The sequence below is a fragment of the Bos taurus genome, chromosome 10 (genome assembly GCF_002263795.3).
Source record: "Bos taurus isolate L1 Dominette 01449 registration number 42190680 breed Hereford chromosome 10, ARS-UCD2.0, whole genome shotgun sequence".
Taxonomy (NCBI): domain Eukaryota; kingdom Metazoa; phylum Chordata; class Mammalia; order Artiodactyla; family Bovidae; genus Bos; species Bos taurus.
In genome coordinates, this window is record NC_037337.1 from 79,066,030 (window position 1) to 79,089,533 (window position 23,504).

The window sequence follows — 23,504 nt, forward strand, 5'->3', positions numbered from 1 at the left end:
TGAGCATCTTTTCATGTGTTTGTTAGCCATCTGTATGTCTTCTTTGGAGAAATGTCTATTTCTCCACTGTTACATTTTTAAAAGGTGCTCACTATACCCTTCCTGCACAGCCTTCCAATTTCCTCCCTGCACCTCCTACATCACTGAGACTTTGAGAATACTTTTACTTCTCCCAGCTACTTCCACTCCCCCCACTTTTAGGCATTGCTGAAATAATGCTTTTAAATCTAGACTGTTACTAAGTTTTCTTTTTAGTATACATCTGTACAACTTCTGAGGAATCCATGTTTAGCACATATATTATAATTTCCCTGTTTGATTGTTATTCATTTAGATTTAGTTATATATTTTCTAAATGCATGTATGTGTGTGTGTGTTTTACTAGTGTTTCCTCTTCATCTTCCCCTAACTTGAAGCCTCTGATCTGGTTAAATTTTTTTCATTTAGAGTAATTTTTCTGTAACATTACTTATTGATTTATTATCTAAATTTTTGCATTTTCACAAATATTCTTCTTTACTGATAGATGAAGAGTGTCTAGGTATAGGATTTGGATGTTGCAAGCCTTTTTTCTCAGAGTACATTGATGTTAATATACTGTTTCATAGTTTTTAGTGTTGTAGGTAAGAAATCCAAAGCCAATATTCTTTTTTTCTTTGTTAGTAAATCTAATCTTTCTGTCTGACAGTTTGTAAGATTTTTTCTTTATCCTTGAAATTTATTTACATTCTTAGGTTTATACTCTTTTGTCAGTCTTAAACTAGATCACAATCAGTTTCTAGTGCTTTAAATCAGTGAATGTTAGACATGGAAAGGACCTAGTCCAAATTTTCATTTTAAAAGTAAGGACAACGAGACTCGAAAAAAATGATGTTCATTTTTCAAAGTCATCTCAGCGGTAGAGACACCTTGATTCTAGGCCCTGACACACTCAAGCCTTCAATTAACACTTCTGTTTTCTGTCACTGAGTATTTAAATTTTTAGCATTTAACACTGAATCATTGCTTTTATATGTTTTTATGTAATATTGATACTCTCAAAGAACCATGGGTAGGTTACTTATTTCAAGTGAAAGTGGAAAGTGTTAGTAAATCAAGATTAATACTAGTGTTAGATTTATCTTTAAAAATGGTTAATCACTCTCCAAACCTAATTAAAACTGCAGTTTTTAATGACTTAGGAATTAAATGATATCACAGTATCCCTTTAAGACCTGCCGCTCTTTGAGGAAAGGGAAGCAACTGATATATATATATGTAAAGCTCAATCTGCTTAATTCCATATCCCTTCCAGTGGCAATGGCGAGACTATATTTCAAATGTAAAAAGTACAGTTTATTAGATATTGATCATCACTATTTGGCATACACAAGTTAGATATATATTCTTAGATAACAATGATAAATAGCTATTTTTCTAAAGATAATATAACAAAGTGTCTTTCACAATGTGAATAACTACTATAGTTTAAAAGAATAGTAAAATGAACATAGGTGACCTTGAATCTGTCACTGCCTTTGTGAATTTCATTGACCTCTCTTGTCCTGCCTACATCGTAGAATTGTAAAACTAACACATAAGTGTGAGAGTGTGTTGTTCTTTTAAAATGTGAGAATAACTGTCATTAATTTTATTTCTTAAATATCAACTGATCTTATATATGGAAGTAATGTCATATATAAGACATATAAGGCTGTATTGTGTTCTCATTTTACTCTCCTCTCTTTAAGAAAATTAATGTGCTATGCTCTCTGTTTAACAAAACATAAAATCATGAATTATTTTTAGCCTACTGTAATATCCATGATTATAATCTTTGCTGCCTATTTTTTTTTTATCATTATTCAGAGTAATCTCAGTCTTAGAAAGCAAACTCAATTTTTATTTTTTAAAAGTAAAAAGGTTGAGGTGAGTGAATAAAAAATAAATACAGGAAAATATCAGCATTTGTCAGATTTGAGAGATGGATACATGGGTGTTACACTATTATCTTATGTTAGAAATATTTCATCACTTAGAATATATTATGACTCACAAGAGAGCAAATTTATGACTTGTAAGCAGTCCTAAGTTATGTTTAATCAAATCTTACTTAGTTTTCATCTGAATATAGGATTCAGAATTATGTTGGTTTCATTCCCCAGAAATGTACTAACATGTCCACACACACATTTTTCTTGTCACCCTAGACAGATCTCACCTGTTGCCTTAGCATCCTCTGTTTGATGCTTTTGCACAATCGTCTATTCTGCTGAGATGTCATATGCCTGAAAAAAACTAGACAATTACTCTACTTAGGCACTTGACAAGGAGGCAGAGGTTCTAATCCTAGCTCTGCCCGTACTGCTCCACCTAGCCCTCAATATGCCACTTTGCCACTCCGAATAGCGTTCTCCTTTTCTGTAAACTAGGGATGATTCATACCTGTTCAATCTACCTCAGAGATTTATTGTGAAATAACAGGTGGAATTATATCATGCAATATAAGTGAAGGTACAGATCCTCTGACAGTTGCCACACTTTGCTGCCTATCCCTCTAAGCTATGATCTCTTACTAGATCAAACAGGTAGGCAGAGAAGACAGAGACGCACCAGTCCCAGAGTGCTCAGAGCTGTGCTACTGGACACAGTGACCCCCAAAGACCTTTCCAACTTTAAGATTCAGTGATCTTGTGAATCCACCAGCCTCAGAGTAGAAAGCAGCATTGAGCGTATTCTTTGAAACATAATAAATTACAGTAAGGACTTGCTTGGTATAAAAGTCCTTTCAGTTTATTTCTGCAAATTAGAAAATTTCCTGTGGAAAGTTGATGACTCTTCAGTTTTACAAAAATAGGAAAAAATCTTTCCCAGATAATATGAAAATAATAAATAAGGGAACAAATCACAGAAAAGTATGTTTATTTGCAGTCATCAGCTAGCCTGTCCCAGGAACTTTATCCATATACAAAGATGTCAGTGTGTATGTCACTGCTACTTTGTTTCCAGTGACTTTACAACCCTGTACAGTCAACATGCTACAAATACAATACGATAAAACTGGTGGAATTAGCTAATGTCTCTTTATACTAGCACAAAATTCTATATGTATTGATAATAGTCAGTGCCCACTCACCTGAACCACATCCCACATCACCCTGTGTTTGTAGCGCTTTACCATTTTCTCCATAGGCCAACCATTTGGCTCAACTTAATGGTTCCAGCAAGGCAAAGGCACCAGAGTGCTGGGCATACAGTAATCAAGAATCCATCACATTCATATCTTATAGTATTTCAATACAGGGGATAATTTGCTTTTTTTCCTTAAAGCAAAATGAAAAAGATTGATGAAAAATCTGTTCAAAATACACAGTCCAAGAATACTTTATTATTTTTTTAATTTAAATTTATTTATTTTAATTTGAGGCTATTATATATATTATATATATATTATATATGTTATATGTATATTATATATGTTATATATAATATATATAACAATATTATATTGGTTTTGCCATACATCAACATGAATCCACCATTTTGAATATATTTCTTCCAAGATGTTCACCTAACCAAGTTAACTTCAAAATCCATTTCAGGGATTTTTTTTAAGTTTTTTTTTTTTTAATGTTTACACATAAATCCTTCCTTCATTAAATGCCTGGGTATTTTTTGCTGCATAAGCGATTAACTGGATGAGTTCAAGGGATCTCTGCGTCATAGATTGAACTTCATGTCAGCCATTTTTCAACTTTTACCATTGTTTTGTCTTCTTGGGAGTTCCTTCACCAGAGCCAAGCAACCTCCAGTATACTCATGGACAGACTAGCGCTTGGGGTGCAAGAGAGTTCTGTCTAAATTCAGTAAGAGAACCTAATAGTAAATGGAACTATTTAGGCTGAAACCAGGCCTGGGTTACTGAGCCATTTGGACTTTTCAAATATAGTTCTGTGAATGTATTTGAGGTCCAGTCTGTGATATTCTTCTGTGTTAGTCACCGATATTCTCCTAAATAAAAACTGCCAAATATGCTAAAGTTGAACTCTGCCAGGTTGTTGGGTATGTTTGTGTGATAACTTCTCTCAGTACTTCCAGTAATATCAACAACAACAACCAAACTTCCTTGAAAACTTGTTTTGTACAAGGTTTTATTCCATAAACTTATATGTACTGTTACTTAATCCTTATAACAACCTTCTCGTATCCCCACTTTATAGATGGAAAACTAAGGCAAAGAACGGTTAAGCAACTAACTTACCACTTTTCCAAGGTTCTGCATCTCCCAGGTCGTAGCACCAGGGTTTAAACTCAGGCAGTCCAAGTTCAGAGCCCACACTCTTAATCTCTGTGCTGTGCACCTCCCAACTTGGTCTCTTGTAGAGCCTCTTGGGTAGATCTCAGGTTTCTTTTCTTACCTCTGTCACTCCTGGATAAAATATGAAATGATGCTCTACTTAAAAATCAGCCCATTTCTTAAGGCCTAACCAAATTAAGTCATATTCCCTCTAAAGGGTCCTAAGTCTCTAGCACCTAGAGTGATCAATTTTCCTGGTATGCCTGAAATTTCCTAGAACGTGTAACTTTCATGTTACATGAAACTAAATCCGGGATACTCGTAGGCAAACTGGAAGGGTGAGACAGCCCACTTACACTTCACTGTGTCCCCTCTTTATACCGCCTTGTTATATAGAGCAAAAAGCCCATCAAAGTACCAGTAACCACCACTTCTGCACTTACAAGTTTCTTTCTTCACAACAAGTTATGCTCCCACTGCAAAGAGACCTTTTTGATTCCCACTTCATACAGAATTTAGTGCTGTGCTCACGTTAATGCCTACTCACTGAATAGGTGGTTTAGTTTTCAGCAGGCACTGTATATAAGAATCTTTCCTTGTGTGTTAATTTGTCTTTATTTTTTTTTCCAGCCCAGATGACTTACTCAATGCCTTGAATGAGGGTATCAGTCGTGCTGATGTCATCATCACATCAGGGGGTGTGTCCATGGGGGAAAAGGTATGAAAAAATGGGGTTCTTGAAACATAAGATTGATTAACAGTGGTCTGGTAGACATCTTGTATCCATAACCAGACCCCTACGAAGCTGGAAATCCACAGGTGTTCAGAAATTCCTGAGCATTCTAAAAGGGATGCAGTACAATAGGTCAGGTCAGACAGCTTACCATCTCAAATTAAATCCAGCAGTGACGGTGTTAAAGTGTAGATATTAATCGGTATTCTCCATATAGCAGACAGATTGCTGGGATAGTCTTCCCTCAAATTTTCCTAGAGGTCTTGAGCAGATTGCTGCCATTTTCTCCCAAGATCACAAAACCTAGGGGCTGGGGCCTGCATTGTCACAAAGCTGTAAAAAATATTTTGCATGACCATCAAACTACCTGAGGAGCTCTCAGCGTCATAAGAGCAGACCCTGAGGTTAAGAGTACTTAAGAACTTATATTTCTTATATTTCTTATTTCTAGAGAGTGTTTTCATGTAAAAGTTTTCTTGGTTGCTAATGAACTAATTAAGGTACAGTAACCATTTGGCAGACCAAAAGTTTGTTTTTCTAGGACTTCTAAAGAGGCAGCAAGCTTGTAATTAACATAGGCTTGGCAGATGTGGCTCAGTTATGGTAAGAACAGAACACTCAGTCTTAACCTTCTTTATTGGTGCTAACAAAGATGTCATTTATCCTAGGGATTTGCTCACAGGTAAACAGCCAATATAGTAAAGCATATTGGTTTTCTTTATTTTACTCTCTGTGTAGTAAGATACTTACAATAATTCTTTAATTTACTAAGAAGGTGATTTTAAGAACTGGGCATCCCAGAGTATTCCATAGTGTTAGTTTCTCAGTCATGCCCGAATCTTTGTAACCCTATGGACTGTAGCTTGCCAGGCTCCTCTGTCTGTGGAATTCTCTAGGCAAGTATACTAGAGTAGGTTCCCATTCCCTTCTCCAGGGGATCTTCCTGACCTGGAATTTGAACCCGGGGCTCCTGCATTGGAGGCTGACTATTCACCATCTGAGCCACGAGGAGCTAATAATTGTCCTTCCTACCTCCTCGAGGCAGGAATGAGATGAGAGAAGAACCAGGAAGAAAGAGATAAAGTATCAATGCAGCGAACTCCTGCCAGCCTGAAAACTCTAGTCCTCAAAAGAATTCCCGTGTACTTCAGTAGCAGAAAGAAAGAAAAGTATAAGAGAGAGAACATCTGTTTTAGCCCAAGGGCTGAGTCTGAAAATCAATCACTGAAAACACAGGGAAGTAAGTCAAAGAAAGATCCAGAAGCATTATGTAGCAGACATGAATTTTAAGTACAGAAACTCAGGTATGCAAGAAATTTATTTACTTGTTTAAACTTAAATTCTACTATGAGCACCGATACTATGGAATTGGCAGGAAATTTACTTAAGCCACTGCCGAATTAATTGCCTCCAGGAATTATACCAAAGAACGGGCAGGGGCTTGAGAGGCAGCAGGGCATCAAGGAGATGCACATCTGGTCACCAGTGTTCACTGGATACATCTAGAGTGTCCTTGTCATGTTACCATATATCTCAGGTCTTTGCTCTTTGGGGGCCATACTAATAGCACTGAGATCAAGGGGGAGGCTGGAAGCCTTAGAGCAGAGGGAAGGGGTCCTTGCCGCATGTGGGACCCACAGACCCCAAACCTCGTCTCAGCCAAGGAGAAATGACTCTTCACAGTTGATTCCTTCAAAATATCTCCCCAGCCCCACCTCTTCGTGCTCCAAAAAAGCCTTTTCAAAAAGTTTTCATTTTTTATGTATCTGCTTTTTGCCCTAAAAACTAAGGAATTATATGCATTACTGTAAATTCTCCATCACCTACAGAATTGTACAATAGCTCAAAGACAATGAAAGGTATATAGATAACCATTAAGGATACCCTAGATTGAACAAGGCAATGGCAACCCACACCAGTACTCTTGCCTGGAAAATCCCATGGACGGAGGAGCCTGGTGGGCTGCAGTCCATGGGGTCCCAAAGAGTCGGACACAACTGAGCGACTTCACTTTCACTTTTCACTTTCATGTGTTGGAGAAGGAAATGGCAACCCACTCCAGTGTTCTTGCCTGGAGAATCCCAGGGACGGGGGAGCCTGATGGGCTGCCATCTATGGGGTCGCACAGAGTCGGACATGACTGAAGCGACGCAGCAGCAGCATTCTGGGGAGAAGGCAATGGCAACCCACTCCAGTACTCTTGCCTGGAAAATCCCATGGACAGAGGAGCCTGGTAGGCTGTAATCCATGGGGTCGTGAAGAGTCGGACAAGACTGAGCAACTTCATTTTTCACTTTAATGCATTGGAGAAGGAAATGGCAACCCACTCCAGTGTTCTTGCCTGGAGAATCCCAGGGACAGGGGAGCCTGATGGGCTGCCATCTATGGGGTTGCACAGAGTCAGACACGACTGAAGCGACTTAGCAGCAGTAGCAGCAGCAGATTGAACACCTAGCAATTGTTTCTTCCTATTTCAAAGTCTCTTAATTCTTCCTAGGGCTTCCCTTGTGGCTCAGCTGGTAAAGAATCCGCCTGCAATGCAGGAGACCTGGGTTCGATCACCGGGTTGGGAAGATCCCCTGGAGAAGGGAAAGGCAGCCCACTCCAGTATTCCAGCCTGGAGAATTCCATGGACTATATTGTCCATGGGGTTGCAAAGAGTCGGACATGACTGAGCAACTTTTACTTTCAGTTCTTCCTAACAATGTCTCCCTCACCCCACATGATTAGAAAAAAGGGCTGGTCTCATAGGTTTGCCCTGATTATTTAGCACCAAAGGTATTAATTAATCATATAGGTCACCTTGAGTATAGCTCCTAGAGCCATATAGTGGTAGAATATTAAAACTAATCAACAGTATTCCAAAGAAACAATTTGTTAAAATGTTTTTTTGTCTCCCTTATTTCATTTAGTCCTGTGTTTCTTGTTCTGCAAGATCTTGGCTTAGCAGTCGCTTTCTTAACACCTTCTGCTTCCATTCTAGAGAGTCCTGGGTTTCCTGACTCAGTCCACTGGTACTGTATAAAAGTGACCTGAGCTGTATCACCTCAGAGGTCTATACCCTAGAGACTATTCTTTGAAGCATCAGTTGTTCAAAATTCCTATGAAGGTCCTTTTTCCTAGTGCTCTGGATCTGTCTTTGTTGTAGACACAGACTATTTACTATAGCTTACAGCAGTGCCCTCAGGCCAGCATCAAAGTTAAACAGGAACTTTCCTTAGAAAATAGATATTAAAAGATATTAAAGTAAGACTCTGTATTTGGATACAGTATGTAACAATTTCATAAAAAATTTTGGTTAGTGTTGTCCCTGAAGGTGAAAACACATCATTGACAGTGTAAGCATTGTCAAATATCCAGACACTTCCCATAAAGCATATAATTTCTGAAATATTATATTAATGACATTTTACCTGCTTGAATCTAACCTAGCACACAGTGAGCCTCTTCTCAGATGTAACAGTAACTTCTTTCCATGAAATTCTTATAATGGTAACATCAAACAAACCTATTTCTAATGTCTCTTTTTATAAGATAAAAGAACAAACCTTCATGACTTTCTAGGAGACCTCTAGTACTCTTGCCTGGAAAATCCCATGGATGGAGGAGCCTGGTAGGCTGCAGTCCATGGGGTCGCTAAGAATTGGACACGACTGAGCGACTTCACTTTCACTTTTCTTTTTTTTTTTTTTTTCACTTTTCACTTTTATGCATTGGAGAAGGACATGGCAACCCACTCCAGTGTTCTTGCCTGGAGAATCCCAGCGACGGGGGAGCCTGGTGGGCTGCTGTCAGTGGGGTCATACAGAGTTGGACACGACTGAAGTGACTTAGCATAGCATAGCATAAGAGATGGACACAGCTGAACAATTCACTTTCACGCATTGGAGAAGTAAATGGCAACCCACTCCAGTGTTCTTGCCTGGAAAATCCCAGGGACGGGAGAGCCTGGTGAGCTGCCGTCTATGGGGTCGCACAGAGTCGGACACGACTGAGGCGACTTAGCAGCAGCAGCAGCAGCAGTAAATTTCAAACATAGTTTTAGGCTTAAAAAATATTCTGCAGTTTTTTTCTATATTTTGGTCTGATCTTTAGAAGGAAAAATCAAAAGAGTTGTCCAAATAAAATGGGCCCTTGATTAAGATCATGGATATCTAAGAAACAGTTCTTGGTTACCTAATTTTTCAAAGCAACAATAAAATATTTGAAAACAAGCATAGAGAACCTGCTTGCTATGCTTTTTTATTTCCTTAAACAATCAAAGACAAAATAAAGTAAACAAAAAGCACAAAAAGGCAGATTACACAAAAAGAAAAACACTACATATCACAGGGAAAGCATTGGTCAGTAAACCCAAGAAGTAAGCTCATGAAAACTTACTGAACTTACTAAAATTTTAATATATACTCAGCTTAATTTCAAACACAGGTATTATAAACCAAGGCAAATCAAAGTCACTTTCAGACTTTTATCCTTTATTATGCTTTTTTTTTAATGTTTTGGAACAACCTGACTCTTTAGAACTAAGAGTGGTCCGCAGATCCAAGAGTGTCCTTGAGATTCTTTAAGCAGGTCTGCAAGGTTAAAACTATCCTCATAATAAAACTAAGTCTTTATCTGACTTTTATATTATCCTTCTCTCATGAGTGAATAGCAAGTTTTCCAGTGTGGAAGATGTATGATCTCATCAGACTGAATACTGAAGCAAATAAGAGAATCTACCTGACTTCTCTTCAGCTGAACATTAAAGAGAGTTTTTAATTATAAAATGCATAAGCAATAAATTACTTATGTTAACATGAAGTAGTTCGTCATTGCTATTTCCAGATGAACTAACAAATAAATACTTTTAACTTCTTAGTTTTTATTTCTAACCCAGTAAACATTGATGGACATAAGCCACATAAACAAAAGCTCAAGGATCCTTAATGGATTTTAATTTAAGAGAATATAAAGGGTCCTGAGACCAAATATTTTGAATATTGGATGTCTTTAATTTTTTTCCTTGAAAAATGAAAGAACATGCATAATTATACTTGTCTGTCATTATTACTCCAACATTTAAGAAAATAACTCATGTCTATCTCATAGTGAGAACTAGGGGACATAGATAATTGACAAATCACATGTAACCATTTTAGCAGACTAGCCAAGTTCATATACACACAGAATACAGCTTTGTAGAGCAGACACCTCCCCTTTTTAACCTTCTTAATGGAGCAAAAATGAAAACATATTTATTAACATAACCCAAAGGTATATCCTCCCTATGGCATATTAAAATAATAGACAAAGTACATTAGCTTAAAGTTATGGTTAGTAAACAGTGATCCAGTGTTCTATCTTACTTAGAAATCATCTAGGTTTCCCATGATTGTTCATTAATTAACCAATTTAATAACTTCAAGATTTTAAATTACTTAAAGATCTTGAAAATTATTTTCAAGCTGATATTCTACAAACATAATTACTATTGAAATTAAAAGTTTGTCAGAATAATGATTCAATTTCATTGAACCAAATTTTAGGTTTTATATAAGAATTACATTAGCTTCTTTGATGAATTAATCTATATAATTTTAGGAAAAAACAAACCCGGACAAAATAAAATGCATTTGCCTACTTAATATTGATAAATAAGAGAAAGAGCATGGCTGGATTTACTTATTAACCAAAATAATAAGCTAGTCTCATTTGCCAAAGATTTACCTTAACTGCGTGAACTTTGATTCTTGAAATCGTAAGAAGAATATTTTTTTAGCATAGCATATTTAAAATATTATAAATTTTCTTATTATCTGAATAATTAGGAATTTTAGGAATATTCTATTTATATAAGTACTTAATCTCTCTAAATCAATTAGATTTGATTTAAGAGACAATAGAAGTGTTTTGGTGTGTTGGTTTTTCTCCCCTCTGGCAAAGCCAAGTTTATTGTGGGCCTGTGGTCAGGTCTCTTCTCTCCAAGTCCTAGTGAAACCAGAGTTGGGAATGAGAGGCTCTCGTGTTGCTCTTACCAGGGGCAGAGACAGGTAGGGGACACCCTGAATCTGCAGTGTGCCCTGAGAAAGGCCCACTTTGCATGGTGGTCTTACAGTCATATAATTTATGAATATCCTCCAGAAGTAGGAAAACATTTCACACTCTCAAAGCAAGATAAATGGCTTTCTGGATCAGACACATAGTCACACAACCACGTAAAGAATATATAGCTTCATCTCTACAATTTCAGTGCACAGTAAGAGTAAACACAGAGACAAACAAAAAACTACTCAGTCTACAAATAAAGAACTATTTTCCTTCCCAGAGGAAGGAAAAATTCTTCATTGATTTAGGTTCAAAATGACAGTAAGACAAATAAACTCACAAAACCAACAAACCAGATTTTCTGCCTCCTCTTACCCAACAGAGAATAGATTTCAATCATCCATTTATAGGAGTCACCAAATGGTGAGATCATAAAACCAAATTCTCAGTCACTGCTGCTATAAGGGGGACTACCTTAATGACCATGCACAGAAACACAAATAGAACCAAAATCAATAGAGGAGGCCAAAGTAGAGAAACCAGCATTTAGCAGTTTTCAAGTTTTATTGCTGCTTGGCATTCACTGCAGAAACCAGGGAAAAATGTATCCAGGTTTAAACCACCCATAAAGTACACTTTTCTGACAATCGACTTTACTTGGCTTTGTCAGATAAATCAATATGGCGTCTCTGTGGAGCCTTCAGAATCGTTAAGGTATAGTTTTTTTAAAGATAAAATCATGAATCTCATAAATATATATTTTATAAAATTAACATGTGTCAAAGATTTTATTTAACTCATTCATCAGTGAAGGAACTAGTAAGAGATTACAACTGGTTCTAAGAATTCAAAAAACACAGACACAGGTAGTCCAAAATGCTGAAATCAGTTTTCTAATAGATATAAAATTGTTCTATATCTGGAGGAGAATAGTCAATTACAACTCTACTGACAGAATTAATTTTTATTTCTTTGGATACTAATCATGTTCACTATTATTTTTCTGCAGATTAATTTTTGTAGAATAGCTCAAAGATAGCGAAAGGCACAAATAACCCAGAAGGTTATTTGGACACCAGATAATCTTTTTTACCCATTTCAAGTCTTTCACAATTTTTCTGACATTGTTTGTTCTTGCTTAAATTGAGTGAAAGACCAGTCTCCTTCATTCATTCGTGTTTCTTCTTCATATCTGGATCTAGCTTTCAGAACATCAGAGATCCTTGCTGTTTCTGGAGATAGAAAAAACAAGAGCAGTGATGATTCTCAGGCTTTATTGCTATGTCTGGTACAAGCTTTCTGTCACAAGAAACATGAAGCATTTCATGTTCAAAACAGAATTGAAAAGGGGCATTTTTTACAACAGAGATGATTTTTTTCAAGAAAAATAAAATACTTTCATTCATTTAGCAAATATGTAATGAGTGTATATGCTTTCCAAAGTCTGTATCATTATCCTTAGAGAGCCCTGCATGTATGGCCTCTGCCTGTCTCTTCAGCCTCCCCTTATGCCTTTCCCCTGCTCATTCACTACCTTCCATTATCTTTTCAGTTCTAGACACACTCTTTACTGCTCTAGAAGCTTTTGTATATACTTTTCTCTGCCTGGAATCTTGCCCCTCCATACTTCTCATGACTGAGTCCTCCTCATCCTCACCACCTGTTTTAAAGCGGTCTTTCCTTATTCTCCACTTCACACCACTGTTCTCTATCCTAGCACCTGCTTTTTTCCTTCAGAGTATATTCCTCACTGGTTTGCTTGTTTTAGGCTGTCTCCCCCACCAGTAAACTATAACAGGACATCTTTGTGCCAGGGACCTTGTCTGTTTGGTTCACCAGTGAGTCTCTAACACAAATAGAATTCCTGATACATAGTTCAGTTCAGTTGCTCAGTCGTGTCTGACTCTTTGCAACCCATGAACTGCAGCACACTAGGCCTTCCTGTCCATCACCAACTCCCAGAGTCCGCCCAAACCCATGTCCATCGAGTCCATGATGCCATCCAACCATCTCATCCTCTGTCGTCCCCTTCTCCTCCTGGCCTCAATCTTTCCCAGCATCAGGATCTTTTCAAATGAGTCAGCTCTCCGCATCAGGTGTCCAAAGTACTGGAGTTTCAGCTTCAACATCAGTCCTACCAATGGACACCCAGGACAGATCTCCATTAGGATGGACTGGTTGGATCTCCTTGCAGTCCAAGGGACTCTCAAGAGTCTTCTCCAACACCACAGTTCAAAAGCATCAATTCTTCAGCGCTCAGCTTTCTTTATAGTCCAACTCTCACATCCATACATAACTACTGGAAAAAACATAGCCTTAACTAGACGGACCTTTGATGACAAAGCAATGTCTCTGCTTTTTGATTTGAGGCAAGAAAGTGTGATAACTGACAGCAATATAGACTTGTAGGAATGTTGAAAGAGATTGAGGAAGAGGAATGGGGCTGGTAGGAAACAGATTGCCTGATAAGAGCAATGATTGGCAAAAGAAGGCTAGAAAATATCAATACAAGAATCCTAGCTATGATCATTTAAAAGATGAGATTTATTTCTGGAGACCATGGAGTTGTTGAAGTGTTATATGGTGATTTGATCAGATTTGTCTTTCTCACTACTGTCAAGAGAATGAATTGGAGAATTGGCAGAGAGGCCTGTTTCAGTAATTCAGGTGAGATGATGTTGGCTGAGAAGATGGAGAGAAGGAAAATAAAGTGTCTCATAACTTGTGAAATATTTAATATTTTAGTAGGATACTAGACTCTCTTGAATTAGTGAGCAGGAAACTCAGTAACAGAAGTTGTATTACTTTGGAGAAATTTTTTAAACTGCTATTTTTTTCTTTATATCTACAAAACCAACTACAAGACACTGTTGCCTTTCCTTTCCGAAGATCAGGTTTTGTCAGATTGCTCTGGGTTGATCATAACCTTAGGTTGGTTGTGTTTGTAGTCACAGAATATGAAGGTGGAGCAATTAAACTCCCTTGACTTTCTGTTTAGAGCTCCCTCCCTAAGTTTTTAGTTGACTTATTTAGACTCGGTAATCTTGGGACTGTGAAGAAAGCTGAGCGCCAAAGAATTGATGCTTTTGAACTGTGGTGTTGGAGAAGACTCTTGAGAGTCCCTTGGACTGCAAGGAGATCCAACCAGTCCATTCTGAAGGAGATCAGCCCTGGGATTTCTTTGGAAGGAATGATGCTAAAGCTGAAACTCCAGTACTTTGGCCACTTCATGCAAAGAGTTGACTCATTGGAAAAGACTCTGATGCTGGGAGCGATTGGGGGCAGGAGGAGAAGGGGACGACAGGGGATGAGATGGCTGGGTGGCATCACTGACTTGATGGACGTGAGTCTGAGTGAACTCTAGGAGTTGGTGATAGACAGGGAGGCCTGGCGTGCTGCGATTCATGGGATCGCAAAGAGTCGGACACGACTGAGCAGCTGACCTGAACTGAACTGAATCTTGGGTAAACTCCAATACTTTGGCCACCTCATGCGAAGAGTTAAATCATTGGAAAAGACCCTGATGCTGGGAGGGATTGGGGGCAGGAGGAGAAGGGGATGACAGAGGATGAGATGGCTGGATGGACATAAGTTTTAGTGAACTCCAGGGGTTGGTGATAGACAGGGAGGCCTGGCGTGCTGTGATTCATCGGGTTGCAAAGAGTCGGACACGACTGAACGACTGAACTGAACTGAACTGAACTGAATCTTGGGTGAATGTCCAAGTCTCTCCTCAAGGAATGCACATTAGTTCAAGCTCATTAAGCAGAGCAGCATGGGATGCATACACATAGCTTCCCTGCCCAAGCACAACTTCTTAAGCCATATTTATTAACATCCTTTCTCAGACAAAATTCTATCCTAAAAGAGAGACAATAGCCTATCAAGTAATACTTTGTATGTTAATGTGGTTCTTTGGTGTACTCTCTAACTACTCCTATTGGAATGTTCTTTCTATGAGGGAAGGAACATTGCCTCTTTTGTTTAAGGCTGCATCTCCCTGTATATTGATTGATATTCAGCATACATATATTATACTTGATAAATATTTACTGAATGAGGAATGAAGAAATAGTTGTCATAAATCAACTTCACTAAAATAGATGTTTCTTTTCATTTCAATCTTATACATTTTTTTTTCATTTAAAGTCTGAAAGTCTGATATTGAAATGTTTGAAAGTAAAGTGATTATTTTTCATATTTGCAGGACTATCTCAAGCAGGTGCTGGACATTGATCTTCATGCCCAGATCCATTTTGGCAGGGTTTTTATGAAACCAGGGTATGAAAATAATCTTGTTATCTAATATATGGGTTGGTTTGGCTTGCTTTGACTAACAAAGTTTTTAAATGCTTTCCTATTACATTTTCTATTATGGATTATTTATTCTAATAAAGGAATGTTACAGTATTAAAGTTCTTTGAAAAAGTATATATCCTATCTGAAATGGGAATTCATCTTCTTTATTAAACACTGAATCTGGTTTAAAAAGAAGCAAAGCAACTTTCCAAACCTTTTCTCCTTTTAATTCCCATGTCTAGTTCCTTCCTTCTCTTTTTCATCTCTTTCTCTCACTTAAAAACATTTTAGTATGAAAATTCTCAAACATACACAAAAGCAGAGAGTATAATGAAACCCCGTATACCCCATAACCCAGCTTCAGTAATTATCAACATTTCTCCTTAATTGTTTTATCAATCCCTTCCTTTACCTTTTTCAGAGAACAGAGGGTTAGATTGTTTTAAAACAAATTCTAGACATGGCATTTTAGTATACATCTCAAATATTAATAATAACAACAGCAGTATTATCTTATATAATCACAATGGTATTATCTCACCTAAAAAAATAAATAAGAACACCTGAATATCATCTAATTCCCCAATCATATTTGAAAAGTCGCCTGAATGTCAAGGAAGAGTATGCCTTCTTATGTATGTTTTATTTGAATTAGGATTTGAGTTAGGTCTACTCAGTGTATTGGGTTGTTGACTCTGTATTAAATAAGAACATTTAATACCCGCCCCGCTCCCGCATTTTTGGTATGCCATTGACTTGTTACAAAAACTGAATCCTTTGTCCTTGTGACTAGGTTTGGCTGATTACTTCCTTGTGGTGGTGGTTGACTTGTTTCTCTCTCTCTCCAGTATATTCTGTACACTAGAAGTTAGATCTAAAAGTTTGATTAGATTCAAATTCACTTTTTTTCTTTGCAAGAATACTTCATGAATAGTATTTCATAATGCTTACTACCTCCAAAGAGGAAAAAAAAGTAAACACATACCTAGATCTTGCATATCTCCTAAAAATTAATAACTCCCTGAGGAGTGGCTACAGGTTTTGTGATCCATTATAAGTCCTCAAAGAATGCAAACATTGGTGGTGATAAAATGTGTGTGGCCATGTATTTAAGCAATAGCCTGTCTGTTCAGACCACTGCTGCTCTCTAAGTCTGTGATACATAAACATAAAAACAGTGTTGAAACGCCTCAGTGTGTGCGTGAGCATTTCCACACATCTCCTTGCTATCTGGGACAACAGAGATGATGCTTTAGTTCAGGGTTATACTCTGATGGGTGTTCATGTGAACCCTGAGAGTAGAGGTGGGACCTACCAGTTATTACAAGTGAGCTGTGATAGCAGAAATAGCCAGGAAATGGCAGAAATTTCTAGAAAGAAGCCTTTTTTAAGTGTCAAGCCAGCCCTCCTGGTCTCCCTGATTTATTGGGCACCTCATGTCAGTTCTAAGACAGGGATTGGGCTTTATGTTTAAGTATCAAGTTAAGATAATCCCTAAAGCCTTTCCAAAATCTAACAGAATTCAGAATTCTTAGTGTTGTATTTCTGTAGTTGCTCCAATATGGCCACCACTGACAGGACCTTTTTACTATTGAAGCTGTTGGATTGGGATCATTCTTACTAAGAATATTTTGTCTTAAGCAAATATCTTTATGCTATGAGTACACACAGACTTTTTAAAATTCCTGTCCCCATGGGCAGTACTAATATGATTAGAATACAGAGAACATCCCATGAGTATGTCAATGTACTTCTCACTAACTGCAAAAATTGAATTGATTATTTCTCTACAGTGAGAAAGAAGCTGACATTACTTGCCCTCACCTCTAGGGGAGAAATTTTGTGTAATATCTGTTATTTAAATTAATCTCAGCACCTATGATATATAATAAATACTCATTTTATTTTTAATCTGTTATTACCATTCACTTCAGCTGTAGGAGTTCATCAGTTCCTACTATTTATTCTCTTGCCTTAAAGTTTAAAAGCTGTGACATTCCAATCTCAAGAGGGAAAAGAACAACAGGTGTTGAGTTTTAAGGCAATAGCTTTCCAGATCCTAAACAGAAACTTCATAGTCCAGCAATAAGACACGATAGCAGTGCACAATTACACAATGTTTTATTATAATGGAATCTTGTAAAAATGAATATCTTTAGAGAAATCACAGTACCTGTCTGCAGGATTCAAAAGATGATTTAAAGTAGCTTTAAATACATAGAGGGAAGGTGTCATGTGTTCCCTCCTCACTCTTGGTGTTTAGTTTGCTATAAAAAAGTGGTTTAGAACTTTAAATGGGCTTCCTTTAATTGGCCAGAATTTTATACTGTCTGAAGATAAGAATTTAAAGTAATTGCTACTTAATAGTAGAACAAGAAGAAATATAAAATGCTGAAGAACAATTTAGCTTTGCTCTTCCCACATATAGTGCATTCAGAATGCAATTAACCTCTTTCATTTTAGACAAAGAGATACTGAAAAAGCATTTGGAATATTATCAACCAGATCTACCAATCACGGTTTTTATGGGTCATCTGCAGTGAACATAGCTGTAGTCAAAATGTACCTTGGAAATTATTTTCATCACACAGTAACAATAATCGCCAAATAACGTATCTATAAATAGATAAGACAGTCTAATCTCTGTTTTCTAAAATACACCAAAGAATCAGGAAGTAAGCAAAAAAGGAAGGCCTCAGTAGCCAAAAATAGATGTTATGAAACCAATATAGTAACACTTAATAGCATACCCTATGAGAGCCTTATCTAATTATGAACCATAATGTTAGAAAAACCTTGGTTCAAATCTTTGTTTCTCCATTTTGTATCTGAGTGATTTTGGCTAAATCGCTTAACCTCTGAGTCTCATTTTCATCATCTATAATAGAATAATAATTGTCACCTCATAGGATTTTTTTAAGAATTAAATGAAATAATGGATATAGTGCTTAGATATCCAAAAGTGGTGGTTTCTATTATTATTATTATTGTTATCATTCTAACAATATAGCTATTACTACTCTCTGGTTCCCAAACCTAAGGCCAGCTTTAAGGGTCAAGATGATGGCAGTCTCATATGAAGGGGACCCCAGAAAAATAAAACACTAGGGGGAGAAAAAGCAGAAGCAAGAACTGTAGAAACATTGCAGTGTATGCTGTTGTGTTATGGTTTAATATTGTGGTATTAAACCCAATATCACTGTATCATAGCAGAGTAGAATTGGTTAATAATGATGGCTGCAATTCATCAAAAATGTTAATGTTCATCGTATTGCTGCAAAAGGTTGTGCGTGAGTGATCCTTTTCTCATTCAGCTCATCAGTGAAAATAGTAAAAAGGAAAACAGTTTGGGTAGTATTTTTAATAATGTGGAAATTTCAGCATTCCCTAAAATTTTGCATCATTCAAGTTTCATTTATATAATAAAAATTTTAGCTGAGAGTCTGTGTGAAGGGTAGTCTATAGGGAAAAAAAAAATCACTCTTATTTACTGCCCTCCGCCTTCATGCCACTGACACCCCTTCCCACACCCCTGTGATGAGGATTCCTGTCAGACCCTTAAGGAAACATAATTTGAGAATGTTTTAAAATTATTATTGTTTTAAGGGCACTCAAAGCTGATGCACTGGGACAACCCAGAGGGATGGGATGGGGAGGGAGGTGGGAAGGGTTTCAGGACAGGGGGACACACGTACACCCGTGGCTGATTCATGTCAATGTATGGAAAAAACCACCACAATATTGTAAAGTAATTAACCTCCAATTAAAATAAATTAATTAAAAAATAAACTTTAAAAATCATTATTGCTTTAATTTTGTTCTAGTCGTGATATTTTGTTTTGATGTTTCAAAAAATTCCCTTCATAGGGAAGCTTTTATGTTTATTGCTGAGTATAGTCTTAAAGGGCTGAGAAATACTCATCTTCAACAATAGGCGGTTATCTGATAGACATGTCTTACCAGATAGTCGTCTGATAAAAAGAATGATTGTTACTGGTCAGCAGGAAATAAACGCATTCGAAATTGTTAAACTAAAGGGCTAGAGAAACTGGGGTTGGGATACACTTGTTTGGCACTGGCAAGAAGGAAAGAAAGTAAACTACAGAAAACCAGGAAGCGTTGGTTAAAAACAGAAGATGCTAAAAACAAATTAATTTAATTGTGCTTCACTGCAGGTTATAAAGGTTTAAAGGAGAGTCAACAGAAAAGTATTTTTAGAGAGTAAGTGATCTGTGTGAAGGACCATATAACAAGAAAACTGCAGTATTTAATTTACTCATCAAAGTGCTTAGCAGTCACTAACAAATATCCTCTCTTTTTCTTCTAGCCTGCCAACGACATTTGCAACTTTAGATATTGATGGTGTAAGAAAAATAATCTTTGCACTACCAGGTAAGAATAACTTAAATACTTTCTTTTGCTTTTTCTGGAAAAATAACCAAAATCTTTTTGTGCCCCAGGTGACCAGTCCCCTATCAGAGCACATGATTTGGAATCTGAAAGACCTGGGCTCAAGCCCCAGCTTTGCATACTGTATGACCTTGAACAAATCACATAATCTCTCTGAAGCTATTTCTTCATGTATAAAATAGGGCAAATATATGCTTCATAGGGTTTGTGCAAAAGTCAAATTAGATAGTACCTTTCAAAGCACAATTCAGACCCTAAGATGATAAGTGTTACCTGTTACTACATCTTTCTGGGGCACTTACAGGACACTGGTCAAAGTTAGCAATATAATCATCTCCCACAACTAGAGTTTTGTGCTCAAAGGGCCTTGAATCACCCCTGCAGATACTAGAACAACAGCAACAACGGAAATACAACATTGCATCTACTTGTTATTTTTTCAACTTCTAATATTATCCTCTGATCTGTAAGCAATGTTCCATTCTCTATTTTTTGGCATAGATTCCTTCCAAAAATAACCTACTTATTCCTTTCAGATGTACAAGTCTGGTGGCTTTGGAATGCTTATTTGCTTTTTTATAGTTAATAAATCTCAGAGATAGAAAGAAAAGGCAGGCCAAAAATTTTAGAACTTTAAAAACATTTTTAAAGCCCCTTATCTATAAGCATAAAAGAGGTTTGATTGCTGTCATATTAAGAGAGAAGACATGTAAGTAAAGTTTTAATTCTCAAAATTTATCTGTGGTATAAAGCTCCTTAAGGCCTTTAATATAGCCCTAGATACTCTGAACACCATTATGTAGAGAAAGGATAACCTCTTTCTAGCTTCATTTTGCTTAGAAGAGACTGTTTATGTTGTCTACAGAAGATATGACTTGACCTACGAAGTATGTTGTAGTGGGAGCCTGTTTTGCCATTACAAAGTGTTGTTTATCTGCCAAAGAAGTTACAATTAAATAGCCTACGTTTCAGATTGCTCCTCTGACATTTTATATGCTCAGCCTGAAGGTACCAAAAGAGGGCAGCAACAATTCACATGTTCAGATTGTAAAACCAGCAAAGTGGTTCTTTTTACAAGGATTTGAAAACTCAGAATCGGATTTTTCAAGTCTTGTGTATCTACTTGTTCTTTTTTTAACTTTTTAAACTTACTCTAGTAACATGTGTTCACTGTAAAACATTAGAAAATACTTAGATAAACAATAAGAAATGTTATCCATAATCTCCCTTAACCCGAAATAACCACTATTTTCAGATTTTTGGTGTTGGTTCTTCCAGTCTCTTTTTTTTACATCGACCAATTTGTTTTTTATAGAGTAATTTTATCAAGCAGTAACATTACAGGAATACTGTAATCATTGTTGAGCTTTTTTTCTTTTTCCTTTTTTTTGCTTTCCCAGAAAACTTTCCATCTGTTTACATTTTGATTGAAGGTAAAGCAGTTAGTTGTCACTAAGAGTCTGCTATCCTGTGGAATAACTCAGAAAAACAACAATTTTGTCTACTGGAATAATTGTGTCACTCATCACTTTACAACTTTTAAAAAATCTCTTTTTAACTGCTTTTGTAGGTAGAACAAAATTAAAGGTATGGTTTTAGCTAGTAATAGGCTAAACCAGCCATTGCCTTTTATTTTGATGATGAAATTAGCATCACATAACCAGGCCAAGGGAATCTAAAAGCACAAGCCATTCCCTACCCCCACTACACACACACACACACACACACACACAGAGTCACATATCACTGTATGAAAGTATCAGTAAAATTATAATTTTAGAAACAACAGGGATATTGAGACTCATGCTGTCCAAACTTTTTATTTTGTGATTAAGTGAAGTTAGACCTAGAAAGGTTTGGAACTCTTGCCAGGGTCACACAGCTTTGTTAGTTAACAATACCACACAAGAAACTAAATCTGTTATTCTCCACTCAATCATTTTTTCATAGCTCACCTTACCTGACTTTGAAGTGCATGACACACCCAGATTTCTTCTTGGAGAGGTTCAATTGAATTCCTCAAATTTTTCTTTTAACTGTGAAAGAACTTGGCATTTGTATTATTCTGCTCAGGCTGCCAAAGCAGAATGTCACAGACTGGGTGGCTTAAACAACAGAAATATATTTTCTCACAGTTCTGGAGACTAGAAGTCTAAGCTCAAGGTGCCAGCTCAGTTGGTTTCTGTTGAGCTCTTTCTCCCTGCTTACAGATGGCCAATTTCTCCCAACACCTCCACATGACCTTTTCTTCTGTGTACACTCCTCATGTTTCTTTTTCTTTTTATGAGGACACGGTCCTATTGGATTAGAACCTCACCCTTACAAGCTCATTGAACTTCACATGAGTGCTAAGTTGCTTTAGTTGTGTCCGACTGTTTGCGACCCTATGGACTGTAGCCCGCCAGGCTCCATCTGTCCATGGGGTTCTCCAGGCAAGAATACTGGAGTGGGTTCCCAGGTCCTTCTCCAGGGGATCTTCCCTACCCAGGGATTGAACCTATGTCCCTACCCTCTCCTGCATTGACAGGCGGATTCTTTACCACTGGCGCCACCTGGGAAGCCCATTTAACCTCAGTTACTTCTTTAAGAGTCCTATCTCCAAATACAGTCACATTGGAGGGTTAAGACTTCAACATATGAATTTGAGGGAAACATAATTCAGTTCCTAACAGTATTCACCTTCAAATCCTTCACATTTTAAATCATTTCGTTTTATATTTTTTAATTTAAAGAAATTTCTGGGTAGGGAGGATTATGGATAAATTTCTTTATGCTTATCCCACTTGCTAATATTTTTTTGCACTGATTATGTATTACTGTGTAATTTTATGCCATTTTAAAAATAGCAAGTACAAACTGATTAGTAAGGGCTTCAATGTATGGCTCTCAGGAAAGCAAAAATAAATGGTGTTCAGCAGCTTCTGTGCATCAGAAGTCGCGTTTCACTGGTAAATCCGAATGTTTACACACAGCCAGCCATGTGGTTGACTGTAGCTCTATTCTGGCATCCTTTTGGATTCAAGGTGATTCAAAAGAGGAAGACTAGTGATTAGTCACTTCATTCCCTTTGATACCTGAACGTGTAGACATTCATGATTTTTTTGGCAAATTTCTAGTGTATACTATAAATAACTGCTTGGTTGACTTCCAGGGAATCCTGTGTCAGCCGTGGTCACCTGCAATCTCTTTGTTGTGCCTGCGCTGAGAAAGATGCAAGGCATCTTGGATCCTCGGCCAACCATCATCAAAGCCAGGGTAATGTTTGCTAATGACCAGAAACCAAAACTGAAGCCTAATAACAAATAAGGATATGATTTTTTAACTGCCCAAAACAAACATCTAGAATTTTATGTTGTTGTTGTTATTCAGTCACTCAGTCATCACCTACTCTGTGCGACCCTCTGTAGCATACCAGACTTCCCTGTCCTTCACCATCTCCTAGAGCTTGCTCAAACTCATGTTCATTGAGTCAATTTTGAGGGAAAATATGATTATATACCTCTCTTCATGATAGAAAACAAAGGGAAAGGAGTCCCCTTTATTCCCTTCCCACATTATTCCACGACTCCTAAAGGGAGTAATTTTCTTCAGCTAGAAGTCCATTTAGGAATGGATATGTAATGACAAAATGGTCAATAGAATACTAAACTAATACTAAACCCTATGGAAGGAGGGATAAAAATTCCCTTTTCCCTAGGTAAACATAACAGAGAATAGCAATTTATTTGATCACTTTTTCTGTGACCCCACTGATCAATT

The 23,504-nt window shown here is 37.1% G+C and overlaps 1 protein-coding gene across 12 annotated transcripts in view; it reads left to right on the forward strand.

Moving 5' to 3' along the window:
* The window catches only part of GPHN (gephyrin), a 535,365-nt gene that overhangs the window by 502,940 nt on the left and 8,921 nt on the right, over window positions 1-23,504 (forward strand). For all 12 annotated transcript variants that reach the window (XM_059890892.1, XM_010809560.4, XM_010809563.4 and 9 more), the window contains 4 exons: window positions 4,907-4,994; window positions 15,244-15,317; window positions 19,663-19,727; window positions 22,897-23,000. In XM_059890892.1, the coding sequence (XP_059746875.1) occupies window positions 4,907-4,994; window positions 15,244-15,317; window positions 19,663-19,727; window positions 22,897-23,000 (331 nt within the window). The remainder of the gene's footprint in view (window positions 1-4,906; window positions 4,995-15,243; window positions 15,318-19,662; window positions 19,728-22,896; window positions 23,001-23,504) is intronic.